The following is a 19,565-nucleotide window of genomic DNA, read 5'->3' on the forward strand; positions in this document are numbered from 1 at the left end:
AAAAGTGGTCGGTTAGGTTAGCTACATTGAGACACTTTAAAACACTATGGACGGTTAGTTAGATTAGTATAGCTACATTAAAATAAACAGTGAATTATAAATATATATAAATAAATCCATGGTTGCCGAAGGTGAATATTTGGACTTGTTCGGGCAGGGACAGAATTTGATGGACATCTTAGGCTTCCTCTTTATACATAGTCTATGGTAACAGTAATCATTCAAGTTCTGGAAGATACCTTATTTTTTTAGATTTTTAATTGTTAGAAATCACATGACATTATGTCACAAGTCACATGATCGTCCGCGGAACGAGTTTTGAAAATGACCTTTTGATTCAATTCAGCAGTTTATAGAATTTGATAGGATTAATGTTAAAAGATTCAATGTATTGGTCTAATAATTGTGGCCAGTTATTAATTGTTGAATTTAAGTTTGGCAAGAATTTGTCTTAAAGAGACCGGTATTTTGTGTAGACATGAAGCAAGATAATCAAAAAATTCTTAGACATAATGCACGAGATCTACAGAATCATATTTTATCACCTAGTGTTGTAAGTGGTTTCAATTCTGTGTTTTTTTGGTAACAAATTTTTTTTAGGATTTGTAATTCTGATGAAGGAAGTGTCTTCTGTAAAACATTTTATAAAAATTTTAATTTTTTTTTACTTCCAGACATTTTTTTTGAATCTTTTTTTAAGCGAGTGTTTTGTAAAATATAGTAGTTTATTATTAGTTAACCGTTTTTACAAGTTTTTTTTGGTTAGATGTATTAAACAATAAATTGAAAACAATTGGTTAGGTTAGGTCCAATGTGTTTTGATAATTCTTGGTAAATATGTAGAGTAGCGTTATTTGCGAAAAAAAAATGCTAAAAATCCGAAATTACTTTTATATAGACCTGATATATAACAATATTGATGAGGTCACCAACGATATGGTGCTATGCCATCATCACCCCTACAGCCTTCCGGGACAAGCGCGAGAATTTGGGTGTTTTGGGCGGGGATCATTCACATGCACTTTTCGCTTAAAATGATTCTTTATTAAACTAATTATTAGGTACTGGTAACTCATTCTTTTCTACAGCCCTAGTTATTCTAGAATAGAATATGATACGTTAGATAAATTTCCTACATTATTTATTGGTTTACTGCAATCCTGCCTACAATCATTTTTTCTGATATCACTTTTAATAACCTAATTTTAAAATTGTTTTCAATATCCTAGGTACCACTTAGTATATTATAGTCCTACTTATTTTATCTTATGATTTTGCCGTTATTATATAAAATCTAAAGTATCATTCTATTTTACAACCCCACCCAGTTTATCATATACTATTCTACAATCCCACCCGATTTATCATATTTTGAGATAGATGTTTTTTAAAAATAATGTTTTATAGGATTTTAACTTCTCAGATATCGTAAAGTATTTTAGTAAACTATGCTAGTAGAGAATGCAATACCAAAAATATATTTTGTAAGCAAATGTAATTTCTTCAATAACACTATCTTGAGCAAAACAATCAAGTGAGTCTAACCCAGCCAAAACGCCCTATTCCAGTGCTTGTACCGTAACCACGCATAGGTCTTAATTTTTTAAGCACTGCCTTGTTTATGACTTCATCAGTATCTCTACCATATCGGGATGTAATCTGGAAAATTGGTAGTTGAAGTATTGTATGGTGTGGTTTTGGCTTCTCTAAAAATGAGTTATCTGTTATAGAATCCTGAATTACCTTTTTTAGGTAATATTTTTACATCGCTGCTTTTCCATAGTAAAATAATAACATTTTGAAAATTAATTTTTTTGAATACTTAAGACTTTTTCTATTCACCCTAAAAACGGAGTTTCTAAATTCCTACCGGTTTCTGAGAAATTATATTTTATATGTCACATTAGATAGTCTGTAGTGAAGTGGGTGTTACCATGTTGTGTTTTAATTGTGTTGCCGGTCTTATTAACGATAATGAAATGCCAATGGGTATTCATGGAATGAATTGTTGGGGGAAATGCGTTCGGAAATGGGACGTGTATTGCCTTTCTGGGAGGCGCGTGGCCTGACCAGGGCCGTGCTGTTGTGCTCAGACTGCGAGCTGCGGCAAGGACGTGTGTGCAGTGTTGCCACCACACCTCAGCCAACACATCTGGACTTCATGTTGAGGCTCTACCTACTCAGAATACTATTTCGGTCTATTTTTAATTCGAAGCTAAATGTGTGTAAATCAATTTAAAAAAAAAATTGTTGTCTGTAAAGTCAGTTTACGGACAATAGTTTAACGTGACGTCATAAAAAAACATTGTTGAAATGATTGCATACTTTTATGAATAAAATTGAATCATTTTTATTTTAATAATAAAATAATAAATACTTGAAATTATTCTAGTAATCATATTTTTAAAATGCAAGAATAATTAACCTTTATTGCCAAAATTGTTGTTGTAATAAGCAATGAAAACCACATTAACTTTTCACTTCACTTTATAAACAGTCGACGAAATAGTTCACGTGTCGCGGATAGATAGCACGATTCGTTCGGTTCGCCTCCGTCACCGTAGATGACAGCACCGTAGGGGAATAATATTATTTCGTTTATATAATACGATTTTATAACAAATATGCATCCCAAATACACCAAACTATTTATAATGTGTTACAATATTTTTTAAAACATTGTGCAAAAGATCCTGGGTGTAATTTGAATTATTATGTGTAACTGTAAAACACCATTGTTTGTACAAAAATGTATTTGAAAATTCAACATTACTTTTAAATAACCGTACTGATTGTGCTGAAAATCGGTGGACGATCGTTAAATTACATAATATTAATAATTCAAACGACGAAAACATGATTGAAAATTCAAATCGATGGTTGTTCCAATTGAGTGGAAGAGAGATAGATGCCGCGCAAGCGTACAATGAGCGTAACGGGACACATCGTAGTGGGACACTGTGCATTACGGGACACTTTTTCGTGCGTGCAGCCGGCGTTCATAGATTTATTAGATGTCACGTCAAAAAAGAAGCTATATCTTGAAATGTAGATGTGATGGAAAATTGTTATTATTTAAATTGTAAGGTATAAATGTGAACATCCCAGTTTTAACTTTGAAAAGTTATTAATCTCTTTAGGAATATAGACCTTAATTTGTGCTGCCAAATCCTGAATCAGAGTCAAATACAAGTGCAGGATGTTTATGCTCAAAGAGTAAGCATGCCTATTAGTAACTGAAGAGTTCTGAGCATTCTCAAACATTCTCAGGATTGTCTATGATGCATTTGCTCTATGAGTGTTTACTTTTTAATATTTTTGTTAACATTGTATTGAATACTTTAAATGATGTAACTGATAAAAACTGAAAAAAGAAACATTTGGTCTTAACTGATATCAGTGTTATGGCCGTGGTCCTGAATTTTTTATTCTTCTTTCAAACCCTTGAAATCTCGGCCAGAATATTTGTGGAACCATTTTTTTAACTCTGCTTCAAGCATATATTTTAGCTTCATCACCGTCTTCAAGCTGGTGAGTACACTGGGCTAGAGATTGGCATTTGGCTTATGCGTTATGCCAATTTTGACAAAAGATTTTTGGCTATGGTCTCCTGTTGCTTGCACCAATGCATTGCACAGCACACAGCTTAGCAATGTGCGTTGGAGATGCATTACCAAGGTCAGTCACTGGTCTTTGTGGCTACTGAAAGATCTGCTACCCCCTGTAAGGTTTCATTCTTTTGTCTGAAGACTCCACAGAATGGTCTACCCCTTCAATATGGAAGTGCTTTAGGCAAGATCATGTTTATTGTGAACTGGATGTCAACTAAGTTGTAACAATACAGTTTACAGTGGAACTGATAGTGATCCTAATGTCAGGTCAGTGAAGAAGATACACCTCTACTTGCTGGCATACGTGGCTCTGGGCGGGGAGCTAAAGACTACGTGATTGGAGCAGATGACGTGCCGATACCAACTACCAAGTCTCGTCAGTACGTTGCAGCTCTGTCAGGTACACAGATAACTGCTTGGACGGAGGGCTGTGCTTTACTTATTGGAAGTGTCGCACTCATCTGTGTTTCGGTGAGCCGGGTACACGCCGGCTTTCTTTTACAACTTGGGTCAAAAATGGTGAACAGCAACTTGTGGACTAGCTAGTGTCCCGTGGGGAAAGGGCCTATAATTTCTATGTATTTCAGTTTTCCAACTTTATTCAGTAATGTGTGTTTTAGCATTACACCTACATGGTGCAAGAATAAAATTGTTTTAAAAAACTGCCTCTTATAAACAACAAAATGGCCACCTGAAGATTTCTTAACACGTTACCTGATGATTTTTAAGCCAGGCAGGGTTTTTTAAAGTTATTTTGAAGCCTGTTGGAACCAAGTCCGATCGATCAGCCTCCAAAGTCCATGCAGCGACAACCACACAAACTAGACAATCAGAAGGCAAGATCAACCAAAAATAGAGTCGTAATTCAATCTACTGTGAATAGGCAGAATGTGTGCTTAGCTAACCAATGGCATTGCATTAGGAAAGTAAGTACGAAATAATCAATTCTATTTCATAAGCCAGTTGGCTTTTATTCTCAAAGAGTTTGGTTCATGTAAAAAAAATTTGATCAGCACGATCATAGGAAAGATGTACTATTATCAGATTATCACATAGAAAAGAATCATGTAATTAACTTTGATGTGCATACAGCAGGTACATCAAACCATTTACAAAAATGCTATAAGTTTTCACAATATATTACTGGGCTCAGTTACAAGCATAATACTGCAAACAGTCAAAATGGAAAAAAAATGCAATAATTGCCCATTATGAAGTTAGGGAATTTACAATACTTCAATACAATTAAAACGTAAGCAACAAATGTAAGATTGTGATAAAATATAATCCGTTAACAACAAGGGAGTGAATACTGCACAGAATTTAACCATAATTGCTGTATGGAAAACAAGTTCCAATTCTAATCTCTATAACGACATGTAGTAATGTAAATGGCACGTCAATACAAAATGGTAGGAGAAGTACACGTATCGTGATCAAAATCTCGAGGTAAACAATTATGAATTCAATATACCTACGCAGAACTCAGCCGTGCCCAATTCGTTATAAGGAGCTTATTGTACGAAGAGCAAACATACACTGTAATACTGGTATAACACATATACGTCAGAGTATAAAGTCGTAGCTGATACAACTCTGGGAAAACAATACTTAGTAATAGCAGACAGACAGTTACAATAAGCAAGGTAAATGCTGCGATGAATCGTGCTAACAATTTTTTGAACAAAAATTGCAACGGCTTTAACCAAACTCCTGATACGCAAAAGGGCACAGATAATAGTAAGCGTTATCAGAAACAAACGACACAACTAAAGTGCCAAATCCCATGCAATAGTGCTGGCAATGTCATGATATGATTAGTATCGGTGAAGCGTGAAATGTTGCAATTCAATATATGATCCATGCTATTTGCAAACAGGCCAAGACAAAGACTGCCACTTGTACAAGGAAAAAAAAAGAATAACTTTATATTACAATAAATTATGGATGTACCAGTGGGTTTATAACTGCCCCATTTTACCAGAGGGCTATATTAGCCCCATTTCACCAGGGATGTTTAAATTGCAATTTTTACCAAGGTTGCTATGATTTCTCCAGTTTTCAGGGGTGCTATAATTGCCCCATGTTATGAGTAATGATAAGTGCCCCATTTCACTAAGTTTTTTTTATCTGCTCCATTTAATAGAGGGATATAATTGCCCCATTTCATAAGGGATGTTAAAATTGCCACATTGTACCAGGGTTGCTATAATTATTCCATTTTAAAAGGGGTACTACAACAATTTAGTTTTAGAGAGGTGCTATAATTGCCCCATTTTCCAGGATTGCCTTAAGTGCCCCATTTTACCAGTCATTGTGAAAGAGCCCATTTTACCAGGGGGTTTATAACCGCCCTATTTTATCAGAGGGCATTAATGACCACCTATTACCAAAATATGCTATAGTTGCATCATTTTACAGGTGTGCTATAATTGCCCCATTTTATTAAGCTATAGGGGCAATTGTAGCAAATAAATGGGACAATTACAGAAGTGTTCTCTTTTAGCAAGAATATAAAAATTCAAGTAGAAAATATATCAAAAGTAGTCTGCTACCTTAGTTTGTGGTCTGTCAAATTTCCAGATGTTTGAAAATTTTCTTTTAAATTCATTAAAATAATAGAGAAGTATCAGTGATTTGCTATTTGTCAAAATTAAAAGTTAAAATAATAGGTCTATTGGCTGGTAAGGGCTAGGTTTGTGTGCCAGAGTTGCCCCAAGTCACCTTACAATTTTCATATTTAAAACAAGCAAACTTAATTTACAAACATAAGGCTATAGTTTTCAAACAATCTAGTGCATTTTTAAAGTGTGTGCTGTTTCTGATCCGGGAACTATATTTCTGTTTGGTGAGGTAATTTGAGCTATCTTCTTAGATGCAGCTGAAGAACTGATGATGGTGAGATTGTTTTCAATGGCAGAAGGAACTGGTAGTATCAATAAGTGCAAACATATTATTATTGTATTTATTTTACATTCACATATTTTTTTTTGCCAGTATACATACCATGTGTACGGTAAGTCTGCTATATACACCATACCGGATCTTTTTCAAGTGTCACATAGTTTTTATAGTTTTTTTTATGAAAGGTTTTTGTATGTCATTGTAAAAAATTATGCATGTTTTGAATTTCTTTAATGGTTTTTATTAAAATTCAAGAGAGTAGTGATTTCAGTAACATTTTAAATATATTATGCTTTGAGTAGGTTACAGATAAATGTTTTTCCAATTTTAGTAGATTCTATTTTCGAAACTAAAGTTAGTTGTCGTGGTGGTATGACCCCCAAGTTTCAGGAAATGTCATCTCAGTGCTAATGAACACGAGTGACGGAAATAGCTGTCCTGTTGAAGACGCGGCAGTGCGTTGTGTGGGGTCTCGCTGCAGCCACGCTGGGGCCGTTCGCGCTGGGGACGGTGCTGGCGTGGACGGCGCCCAACGGCACCAAGCTGGTGCGCTCGGACCTGAACCCGGGGCCCGGCCTGCTCACGGAGGAGCAGTGGACGTGGATCGGGTCGCTGGTGAACGTGGGCGCGGGCATCGCGGTGCTGGCGGTGGGCTACTTGGTGGACGCGGTGGGTCGCAAGCGCACCATGCTGGGCCTCGTGGCCCCCTTCACCGCGGGCTGGCTGCTGATCGCGTGGGCCGACCAGGTAGCGCACCTGTCCTGTGCCATCCGTGTCGGTGGCTTCTTTCAATAGTCAGACATCGTAAGAATGAAAAAATAAATAAAAACCTGTAGAATGGCAACTTAGTTGTGCTAAAAACTTACAAACACAATATGCTGCATGACTAGTCGCATGGAACGGCATGCAACGTTTAAAAGTGGGGATGGTTGGTTGGGACCCGCGGGGGCGTGGGGACTCCAGGGTGGCGCGAGACAGCCCAGGGGCATGAGCCATGACATCCATCAGCTTACCATGCAACATTTAAATAAATTGTTTTTTTTTTTCCTAAATAGTCATTTTCAAACAGGAGGGAAAAAAATTGAAGGTTAAATATGTCACTTTTTATTCTGGAAAACTGTGGGGTAAACATTAATACAACAAGACAACCTTATTTTTACTTTTGACACATAAATTACTAATTAGCCTTGCATCACAAAAATTTATGTGAAATAAGGGTGATGCCCTGAATTATTTCAAACAAATAATTTTACTTCAGCGACAATATTTGCAGTGTTTGTAGACATTACCATATGCTTGGTGTTTCATTATATGTACTCTGTATTATTTTTAATATACAACTGGTTCAGTTGCAACTTCAAAGGCATGTACTAGTCTTGGGAAGCTATATATATATATACCATGTCATATTCATGTGTTTCCAACTTTTGTTTAGGTGAAGAACCTGCAGTTCATGTTTGTCTGTCGAATGCCAGGCTCAACCTTTATGAGCTTAACAGTCAACAGTCACCGACTATATAATCCTAGATTACTACAAATTTGTTTGAGTGATGTTTAAAGTTGTGCTTTATTGTTTCCCTTGACTAAACAGTGAGCTACCGAATTTTTTTTTAAGCTGATAAATTATGTTTTGAGTTGATGTTAATCAACGCAAGTACTTAATGGAATTGTTAATCGGAGTGTGACTGGTGTGTGATGTGTGATGGCAGGCGGTGCCACTGTACTACGTGGGGCGCCTCCTGACGGGCATGGCGGGAGGGGCGTTCACCCTCACCGTGCCCATCTACATCAGCGAGATAGCAGAGAGCGACATCAGGGGCGTGCTCGGCACCTACTTCCAGCTCATGTTCACGTGCGGCATCCTCTTCGTGTACGTGCTGGGCGCCGTGCCTGCAGGTGAGCATCCTCCCGCTTCTGGCTACAACCAACCCGCGGTAAGGGTTGCCCCTTCTATCGGTCACATTCTTAATTTTGGGTAAACATTTTCACCGTATAGGTCACCTTTGAATATGAGTCGCCTCATGTGACTGACTCCAGTAGAATACAAGTGGTATCTTTATGGTCCGTGTCTCGCCTTATTGCCGTGTAAGAAACAGCACTGATGTCCAGCTTTCCCCTTTCCATCCTTTATGGTCCTTCCTCACCCTCCATCTTAGCTCTGTCTAACAAAAAATACAAAGTAAAATAAGAACGTTATTTTTTATACCCTTGTTTTCCTTCCATCTTTCCCAAGAGAGAAAAGACTGTGTAGCATTGCACAATGAGGATTTGATATATATATATTTTTTGGGTCTAAGAATATTGATCAAGAATAACTTTGATATGAAGGATAATAATTTTTTTTATATGTATGTATATAAGGATAATGGTTCAGAGCTGTTAAGAATTGTTATTAATTACTTTGGTTAAATTTCATGGAAAGCATTAAAATACTTATTTCCGAGATACTTAATTATTAATTTGTGTGTTAACTCCAGTTCATAACAATTTTGATATTTGATAATTAATTTCAGTAATTGTTTTGTTTAAATCAGTGTAGACTATAATTTTATAGGACCTAATTTTTAAACTAAAATTTCTAATACAGTATGAATTTCAACTTTGATTACTAAATTTTGAACATTGTATTTAAATTTATTGGGTAATTCTAAATTCTATTGGATATTGCTAGTGTAATATTTCGAGAATAGTCTGGAAGGTACAGAAGGAAGAGCGGACAGGTGTGACACACTTGGGCCAGAAAGTTATTTTTCATCTTGTAAATGCGTGTTTGGGATTTACGCGTTACATGGACGCACAGCTGTAGCGACCGTTGGGAAGGTTCTCTAGAGGCTACCACTAGCCAGCCAATCAGCGCGAGCCCTGGCATGGAGTGATGCGCCCGTCCGAATTTCCTTATATGGTCATGTTTCTGAATTCTGTGCTCTGATTGGTCAGTTGGCCCACGGGGTTGCCTCCCTTGTCTTCACCTTTACAAGGGAAGGTAGTCTCGTCGCCGAACCCGGTTACGTCGTTGGCAAGCCATGCCATATTATGAAAAGTTACTAAGGGACAACTTTAGGCCTAGGGGCTGGGGCCAGGCCACATTTTTTTAACCTAAATTTTTTATCTTTGGACAATTTTATTGGAAATTTAGGCCCTAGGCGTCGGCATCGGCCCGACTTCGCGTGATTCCGGTCCGCGATCGACGATACCTTGAGTTATGTAGTTAACCAAGGAACATTACTAAAATAATTTTTTTTTGGCGAGTGACAAGACTCCTCGACCATCAATGGCAAGATGTATGGTGCTGTGGTTTGTATTTGGACCTCATCATATCGAAATTCAAAGACCTCGTAAAAATTTGTATATGAAAAAACAAAAAACTGTACAAGTAACAAAGCTTTCGAACTAAATTCATGTGTAAAATTGTGTACTGAAGCCATGTTACGATGAGAAAAAAACATTTTTTCTTTGGGAAATAAACAAAAGTAATTTAATAAACTCTTTTATTTCCAAATAACGTAGAACGCAACTATCGTAATGAAATATTCCTAAAGAACATTGTTTGTCTTTGTTTTTTTTTATGTTTCTCTGTGTGCTTAGCCGGGTCACACATAGAATGTAAAAACCGCAGGCTATTTCCTTGTCAATTTTTTTTGTCAGTTTCTTCAATAAAAACAAGCACGCACTTTACAGCAGTTTTGTCATGAATGAAATGTTGCAGTAGAAAGCCTAGGAAATCTCAATGTAAAAACAATGTTTGGACACAGTTGCGTCACAAAAACATGTTAAAGATGGACGTGATAATTGTGTACGATGATGAGATAAACACTGCTGCATGGCTACATGCACTCAAACATGCACACATGCGTTGGTGTTGGAACTTTGTTGATTTGAATACAGCTATGTGAAAATTAAAATGGCAGTAGGCAGTAACTCAGGAATGTAAAAGTATTATGAGCGGCATAACTATGCAGTTTTACCTATGTACCATATTCTCCTGATAATAAGTTGACCCTCAATGTAAGACACACCCCGGTTATGGAAGTCAAGGTTCCAAGAAAAATTATTAGTAGGAAATCAGTGCACAGAATCACAACAAAAAATCTAAATGATTTTTTTATTTTCTTCCCTAAATCTCTGAGAGTTAAAAAGTCATTAACTAATATTTAATGTCATTAAAAATGCTTAGATTCAATATAAAAAAGTCCAAATTCTGTAAATTCAAACAATTTTTTCAACTTTTTTTTACAACTGCTGGTCATTTTCCCCATTTTCCCATTTCCTCTGTTATAAGACGTTCCCCAATTTTTTGGATGGTTTTTCAACAAAAAAACTCTTATTTTATATTTAGTTGACCATGGTGTAAACACAATTGTAGACGACAAAAGACGCGGCATGAAGGAATGGCGCTACACTACTGCAATAAAGCACCTACTAACAGCGGGTGGAATAGAAACCAAGCTGTTGTTAGAAGTTAGTGCTGCGGCTGTTCGTCGAGAACAGTTAGTGATGTGAGAGGCACGAGCCAGCCACCGAGGCTTCGCGCTCTCCTGCGACCAAGCCGACGCCTTCCTGAACACTTAAACAGCTCTGTCTCGTTCTTGGTGCCGTAGGGGGCCAGCATTCTTGTGTTATTCTTGCCGAAGAAAAGCCTTGTGGCAGGGGTGGACGAGAGTGGGCAGTTGGAGGAATGTCTGCGGGTGGTTGCAGTGTCGGTGTTTGCCCTGAACATGGCGTGTGCCGCCGTGCCCGTCCTGTTCGGCCTGATCTTCGTCTTCATGCCGGAGTCCCCGGTGTACTACGTGAAGAAGGGCTGCGGCAACAAGGCGCGCAGGTCTCTCCGCTGGCTTCGAGGCAAGCACTACGACCCGGAGCCCGAGCTGCAGGTGTGTGCTCGTACATGTTGCCTTGCTAACATACGTGTAACTTAGTTGTCTGTAAAGTCTGTTTACGGACGATAGTTTTACGTGATAACGTCATAAGAAAACATTGATGAAAAATTGCATGCTTTTTAATTTTCAAATACAGGTTTTTGCAAATTTAAATTTAAATTATTTGTATAAATATAATCACGAACAATTAGTTAAAAAGGCCGCCTTAACCTGTTTGATATTATAGATGATTTTCTCGCACGGTGGTTGGCCGGTTCTTGCACGCTCGGGTCAGGCGGAACGTGACAATGAGTCATGCCTTTTCGTGCGTGCAGCCGGCGTTCATCGATTTATAAGACGTTATCACATCACAGAATAATGCTTCAGTGTGCTGTATGCCTAACTCTAAAGTATATTTTTTTCTCCTTTTATTTTCATCATTCAATATCTACTTTAGTTTCATTTTCACTTCATTTTTATTTGTATGTGGCCTATGATCACTATGTAAAATTTAATAAATGAGAATTAGAACGGTCCACTTATAAAAAGTTGATGCAGTTACCATAAAATTGAAAAATTCCATTGTCATTAATACAATAATGCAATTGATATTTTTTATGATGATTAGTGAAATTTTTATGGATAAATAATAATTAATAAATAATAAATAATTGAAAAAAAAATTTGTCATCTTAGTAAAGGTGACACTTTTTCTCTATTTTGGATTATCCATTCAAGTGTTATGCTTGAAGTAGTAGCATGAGAAGCTGTCGTGTGGTATTAGAGGCCACATGACTGTCGTAGTTGCACACCAGCCCGCCCCTAGCGCTGGACATGAGTGTTCACGATGTGCGCACGTGTGCAGGAGATACAAGACGTAGTCGACCTGATAGCAAGCGAGAAGCTGTCCTTCAGCGAAGCGTTCAAGACCCGAGCAGCCAGGAAGGCGCTAGGGGTCTGTTTGGGGCTGATGTTCTTCCAGCAACTCAGCGGCGTGAACACTGTCATCTTCTACGTCTCGTTTATTTTCAAGGTGAGCATTTCATTTCTTCCAGTTGTCAAGCTAATTGTCGCTCTAGTGGTTCGGAATGGCAGCAGTAACGCGACTCGTTCGGCCGGCCACGTGGCGAGGAGACTAGCGGGCCGTGGTGTCTGCCCCTTGCGTGGAGCACACTTCAGGGTACATCTTCATTCCTGAACATGGCAACTAGAGCAGCTTTGATAGTCTCACCAACTCTTTTCCACTGTGTTTGCATGTATGACTTGGCTGAAATATCATTTGAAGGATTTTACCTTTTTGACCAATCTTTCTCAATTTATTTTCTTGCACATTTTTTTTTAAGCTACACAGATTGACAATAAAATCAATATGTTTGAATCAATAATTGCATAAATAACATCAGTCACAAAAAGTAAGTTTTTCAGGAGAAGCATGAAACTGTTTAGAGCCTAAACCATCAATTATAAGGCACATTCAATAATTGCATTACAAAGTACCACTCGAGAGTTATTTTCCAATGGTTTTATTGAATATTTGGATTTATGTTAATACAGGATGAATTGTAAGTAACATTATTTTGTCCTGTTAATGTTGGTTTGCCTCAGTAATGTTGTGTTTGTTATATTGCATTGTTGCTTTTTCCTTAATGTCCATACAAAGCAGTCATGTTACCAATAAAATTTATTTACAGCAATTATGCCAGTATTATAAAATTTGTGCTCCGAATCGGTAGCCGCCAGGTTGCCTGTGCAAAGGTTCGCTCGCCCCAGTCCTTTGTCACCACCGGCCGAGAGCAGACGTGCCAGCACTCCGGGACCTCACCGCTTGCATTCACCGATAAGAAGTTTCCGCTTGTGTTATTTACTATTTAATTCTCTAAAACCTTTTACGCTTACCCTCGGGGCTACTCTGGGCCGGCGGGCTGTTTAATTAATTGTATTTTCACTCGATACAAGTTTTTAACTACGATTACATAATTCTTTGTGTGGCCACATGTGTGGACTACAACTCATTATAAAATGACTGGTGGCTCGGGGATTTTCTCAGTTTAAATCTTTACGTGTACGAGAGTGTGTAGATCCAAATAAACCAGTGCTTGTTCTTCAAATGGTGTTACTCTCTTCTTTGTGCCCACATGTATAACACTGCTGCATGGCGGCGTGTGGGATGCCCTAAGACACCCGTCGCTGAGAGTGGGCTGGGTCCAGGGGGGTTCGAGTCACACTTCACACGGGCGATGTCACGGCCCTGTCCGAGAGTCTGCACTGGGTCCGTGCCCCATGCACGGTGGCGCCCGTAAAATCACCAACCATTCTTTAACGAAAACCCCCGGCCCACGTCACACCCAACTTGAGACGTTCACCTAACCTAATAATTTTAATGTTTCACCTAACATAGCAAATGAAAAGTTTTACATATCACGGTATTTCAAATGTAACCACTTGTTAACATTGTAAAATACTTATAATCTACTGAAAGTATCAAAATTTACTCGTACAGAATGATTAAAAAACAAGTCTGAATGTAAAAAAAAGTAATTTGAAATTATTTAAACAAATTTTTCAGAAAATAGACTCTGCTACAGAATTACCACGATTTTATAGTTTGTGGTACTAATGTTACGTTGCAGCGAGATGGTTATTTTTTTTCCACAGATATTTTCTTTAATTAGGTTAAATGTAATTATTTAAATATTATAAAACACCATCTCTAGTGATAATGTGCAAAAATAGTAAAGCAAAATGTTGGATTATGAAGACATGCTTAGCTTTTCATAATTAACCATGAATTTGTAGATTTTTCTATTGTCAGCAAGGAATTGGCCTAGAACAACAATTACATACATATATAAAAAATATTCATCAATCCAACATGGCAAATGAGAACAAGCCTTAAGGGGCCCGCCTACATGCAGTGCAAAGTGAGCTGCAGAGGTTTAACAATTAGTTGTTTTTATCGAAACTATTTGACATGCGATTACCGATTTCGGATATAAAAGAGATTAAGGTACCGGGCATGATCCTAAAGTTGTTTAAGATGTCTCAGACATATAGTCGATTAGTAAATGCATGCTGAATAAGCCTAATTAGCGTATTTTCAGAGGCACGCCAAGCTCACAGTTTTCATTACTATTGCGTAAAACCACTTTTGGATAGTGCACCAATCCTTTCTCTTTCGCTGCGTATATAATTTTCACTAGGTCACAACGGAAAATGTTGAGAAAAACCGTGATTTCTACGACGTGTGCTGCGCGAATATTCTTTCCGGCATGTGGCGCCGCCACGGCCGCTTGACCTTGGTTGTCAGGGCGGGAGGAAGGGGGGTCTCCGCGCTGCCTCTTCTTCCCGTCCTCTTTCAGTTGTGCTTCGCTCGCCCGGACTGAACACCCCGGCTAGGCCGGGCCTGTGGACACCACACCGGGCTGAGTACACGCGTATTCCTCAGTTAGTTGTGTTGAGGCCGAACGGCATGGGAATTCAGCGTGACTGCAGGCGGGGTCATAAGGCAAGGTTACGACAGAATGCACCTCGGAAGAAGAACAAAACCATTAAAGGAAGTAAATGCCAAATCGTTGGGAATAAGTAATATTTCATTATACAAGTGATATATTCAAATTGATTTTATATGGCTTTGTTATACGTATTTATTTTATTTTATATGTTGCCATTAATATTTTTAATGGTATAAATTTATATGCAATTAACACTTTTAACCAAAATATGCATTTAACCTTTTTAAAAACGTCAAGTTGAAATAAAGAATTTCACGTAACATTAAAAAAAGTATTTTTTTTTTAACTGCAATGGTGAATAAACGTAAGAATAAGAAGAGCCTTTTTTTGGGGGGGAGGGGGTTCTTATTTGGTAAGCAGAATTTGGTGCCCAAAGCAATTAGTTACAAACTGTTCGGTGTGTGCAAACATGCATAAATGTTGCAGTATTTGAGACAGTGTAGGTTTAATTTGGACATAGAAGCTTGTCATTATAGTTACAATTGAAACAAATAGTATTTTGCCGGCTGTCCGTGGCTGACTGTGATAGTTTGTAGTGGGAACACCTCTACACATTTGAAAAATTTTATACAGCAAACAAGAATAATAAGTCATAAATAGCATTTGTTGCATGTTATTATTGGGCGTACGATTAGCACACACTTCTATATTTTTTCCGGTGATTCAAACCATAAACGTCGGAGTCTAGCAACATACGTGCGGTTCTGGAAGTTGGAAGTGTATGCGTTCGGAGACGTACACGTGTCAATCTCACTAAGCTCAGACTCACACAAACGGAACTCTGTGAGAGCGGTTCAAAAAAAGTACTATCATATTGCATTATTGCCGCTGCTACTTGTAAAACCTTGACGAATTCCACAGGTTACTAAGAGACGTGTAATGTGTAGCCGCCGCTAAAATAAGAAAAAAACGACGCTGTGTTTATACTAATATCTTGTGTCACTTAAACCTCTCTCTGCGCTGGCGTGTTACGCATTGCGGAAAAAAGTTATCGTCTGTGCATATACCGTTCCACTCGTCTCGCGTTACATTCTCATCAAGCACCCGAGCCCGGCAGTCGGACTGCATGCCTGACATTATAGCCCGCAGAATAAAACCATTTGGATATAAATGTTCAATTTTTAGTTTTTTTTTGCTTACGAAGAGGCGACGTCGGGCGTTTCGGCGTCTAGGACCTTATTCACAATGCGCAGTCGGCAGTTTGACAACTTGCAACCGGCAGGTGGCAGTCGGAGATAAACTGTTCCACAGTCAGCAGTCCAGCAGTCGCCAGTGGAGCAGTGGGATATCATCGAACTTCATTTCGGACTGCCAGACCGCCAGCTGCCAAAATATTTTCACCTATCAGAAAATCTTTTGCGATGATGTGGTTTAATCAAATACTGCCTTGGTCATGTTATGTAATTTTGACTGGCGACTCCGGACTGCTGACTATGAACTACGTGTTGCCTATCTATGCTACACTAACTGCAATCCTAAATTAGGCTTTGGAATTATACAAAAAAACATTTACCACCTAAAACCCTGCAATGAAAATATTTAGCAAATATCTCAAATTTTAAAATTGATTTTTTTATGTTACCTTCTTTAACATCAATATTCCTAATAATAACAATTTTAAAGCTTTAATAAAACCGGTCCGTAGTCGTATATCAGGTTTTTTCTATTTACGATATTCATGAACACTGTCGTTTTTACATGTTTTATGTATATCGTACTATTCTATATAACTAATATTAAACAATCGAAGGATTATCAGTATTTGTTGTGAAACTTTCCTATAGTGTAATAATAACACGTGTAGGGCCTATTGACGAAACAATCGTTCGTTAAATTATTATAATACGTATATATGTAAATTTGAGGCTACATTCCTTTTAAACTTGTTGTGCTTTTTCAAAGGAAACGTGCAATTAAAATGCATCACTAGAAATGAAATTATTTTAGGAATGTGTATCTGATGAAAGACGATCTAAGGATGAATCTTTAGCACATACTGTATTCTGATGTAGAATGTAACGCCGACCCTAGTTGTTTCATGGTACGGAAAACTTAAAATTTTATTATGAAAATTTTTAAACTGTAAATGGACCTTTCTTTTCCATCTACAACAACGCGTCTTCAGAAAAAAAATTGTATTTGTCAAAAATATTTAGTTAATATTTTTTTCTTAAAATATTCTCATAAAGATATAACCCTTATAATATTGTCGAATTGCATTCTTATTTCCATTATTTTTTTCACTTATTGTGACCATGACGAAGTTGCATACAAATATATTGTGTCTCTTTGCGCTGCCTAATGTTTCAAAATGCTCTCGCTGAAAATAATATAATGACTTCATCTAACTTAAGAGTATTATTCAACTTCTAAAAATCGTACTTTATTCATAAGAAAATAAACATTAATGTTTATATTTTAAAAAATGTATTTCACTGGGTGCTTCATTCTGTATATTATTTTTGTTTTTATCTTCTGCCAGCCATTTTACAAAACAGATAATGCGCGTTAGATATTTTGACCTTGAGTGCTTTGCCCTGTGTCGTGCATCTCTGCGCCCGGCGAGCCGAGCCAGTCGCTCGGAGAGTGTTTATTAGGCTAACGCTATGTCACGTAAGTTAATACTGTGAAATGTTTTGTAATTTAGATTCTGAATTATTATTTTATTGTTTCCAAGTAAATCTGTCTATGTGCCAAGTTTTATGTGCACTTAATAATTAGGTACAGGCTGAGAATCTCGAACTATGCTATTTTACACCTCTGTCGTGAGGCACCTCTATCAAGAAGAGTGTGACTGAGTGGTATGTTTTGTGATCGAGTTGTAATTTTTGATGTTTAACATCTTGGCTCTCTGTATAAATGGATTGTCCGCAACCGAAATTGCTTTACATATTGTTACAGTAAAAAACTATGCCTGTAAGTACCATGAAGAAATTAAGTCAGTTTATGTTGGAGGATCGCGTAAGCAAGTAACATTGCATACAGCAATATTGAACTACTTTAATTCTGAATAGGAAAAGCATAAGCAAGTATTAATATGACAGTGACACACAAGTTCCTTTCCTTTTGATTCGGGCTAAAGCATACAAAATAATTACAATTTATCTAGCGTAACCACATATTTTATTTATCGTTGTAGCAGTTAGAACTATACAGAAATGGGACCTGTAGAGTGTCAATTATGTAGTAAACAACAAAACAATACTGCCACATACATTATGAAACATAAATTTGGGCAAAGCATGAATCATAAAAATGAGATATGCCATGATTGATTTCCTACTGTTTATGACGTAAATTAGATGTGTAGTAAATTTGAGTGAGTGATACTTTGGTCTAAAGGTAGATTTAAATTTAATTTGAACTTATTGTACTGTAAGGTCCCTTGTTTAAAATCACTGGTTTTCAACCAACTCCACAGTTGTACAATACATGTGAAAAAAAATGAACAATAAGAAATCTAGTTTTATATGCACACACACTTTATATGTATATATGTGTAAATGCATACACATATTTACATATCAAATGTATATGTACATTTATGATTGCGACCACTATGATGCCCATTCCCTTAGCAGTTTCATAAAAATTTTCTGTTAGCGCGCCTGCTCCCGTGTGGGTAGCATTTCAGCAACCTTTCAAGGGGTTTGGAACTGGGAATAAAGGTTTTCATACCGAAAATATTAGCTAAAACCGTACTAGAACGTGTTCGATTTTTTCTGCTTTACCCACGAGCCAATGTTGCCAAGATGATTGACCCGCGTGTAAGAACATAAACCTGTATATAGTATTAACTTATGCAAACATTAGGAAACGTATTAGTTTACCAAATTAAATTTTATGGTATTGGACTATTCTGAAATATATTTGGTAAACTTAAATAGTCACACCATTGCTCTACTGATAATACATAATCTCCTACTAAAGTTCCCATAGACTTGTTTGTGCGTCTATAAAGCGCGCTATTTTTCAACTTAGGTAATGGAATATCATTTTTTTTCGATAAAATATTACTGATTCAAAAAATATGCTTGCAGCAAATACCTACTAATATATTTTATTTGTTTATCCTATTGTTATAATAACATTAAATTTATTGCTTAGTCCTTTGGTTTGATTGTTTCATACAAGTAGTTTTAACAAATAATGAATTATATATATTTATTAGGAAATTATTCTCCATATATTATTACTGAATAAACTTAGCAAATCATAGAAACCCCACACCTGTTAGTCTAAACGAAAATGCGATGGTTTTCCTTCACTTCAGATTTCAGTTTACTATGCGAACTACTACATTAAACTGAGTTGTTAACGCAAATTGTTAGTTACAATTTCTTTAAGTAGTAGAATAAGTTAGTAACCAATCAGTATGTACGTGCGTATAAAATATGTGAATCGCGACCATTTGGAATTAGTACAATAAAAATAGCACACTTAATATTGTGAATTAGTTGAATGAGCTGTCTTATTTATGTAAACTTATGAATATATAATAAATAAACTACATTTGAGCAAACTTCATTAATTTTACAATTGCTCGGTTTTTTTTAATACAGCACAAATTTGTTTTATTTTTGCAAGTGAAGTCAGGAAGATTAAATACCAAGTTCATCCACCAGGTTACATTATTTTTAAATACACCGTGAGATTTTGATATATTTTCAGTAATTGGTTGA

At 36.9% G+C, this 19,565-nt stretch overlaps 1 protein-coding gene across 2 annotated transcripts in view; it reads left to right on the forward strand.

The window, feature by feature from the left end:
* The first annotated feature begins 258 nt into the window (after positions 1–258).
* Positions 259–19,565, forward strand: part of LOC134539512 (facilitated trehalose transporter Tret1-2 homolog) — a 33,447-nt gene continuing 14,140 nt past the window's right edge. The window contains exons 1-6 of one of the 2 annotated variants that reach the window (XM_063381594.1): positions 259–553; positions 3,879–4,011; positions 6,997–7,262; positions 8,225–8,411; positions 11,211–11,386; positions 12,237–12,404. In XM_063381594.1, coding sequence (XP_063237664.1) covers positions 479–553; positions 3,879–4,011; positions 6,997–7,262; positions 8,225–8,411; positions 11,211–11,386; positions 12,237–12,404 — 1,005 coding nt within the window. In that variant the 5' untranslated portion in view covers positions 259–478. The remainder of the gene's footprint in view (positions 554–3,878; positions 4,012–6,996; positions 7,263–8,224; positions 8,412–11,210; positions 11,387–12,236; positions 12,405–19,565) is intronic. The other variant, XM_063381593.1, reaches the window with a different exon arrangement.

This window comes from Bacillus rossius, chromosome 15 (genome assembly GCF_032445375.1).
Source record: "Bacillus rossius redtenbacheri isolate Brsri chromosome 15, Brsri_v3, whole genome shotgun sequence".
Taxonomy (NCBI): domain Eukaryota; kingdom Metazoa; phylum Arthropoda; class Insecta; order Phasmatodea; family Bacillidae; genus Bacillus; species Bacillus rossius.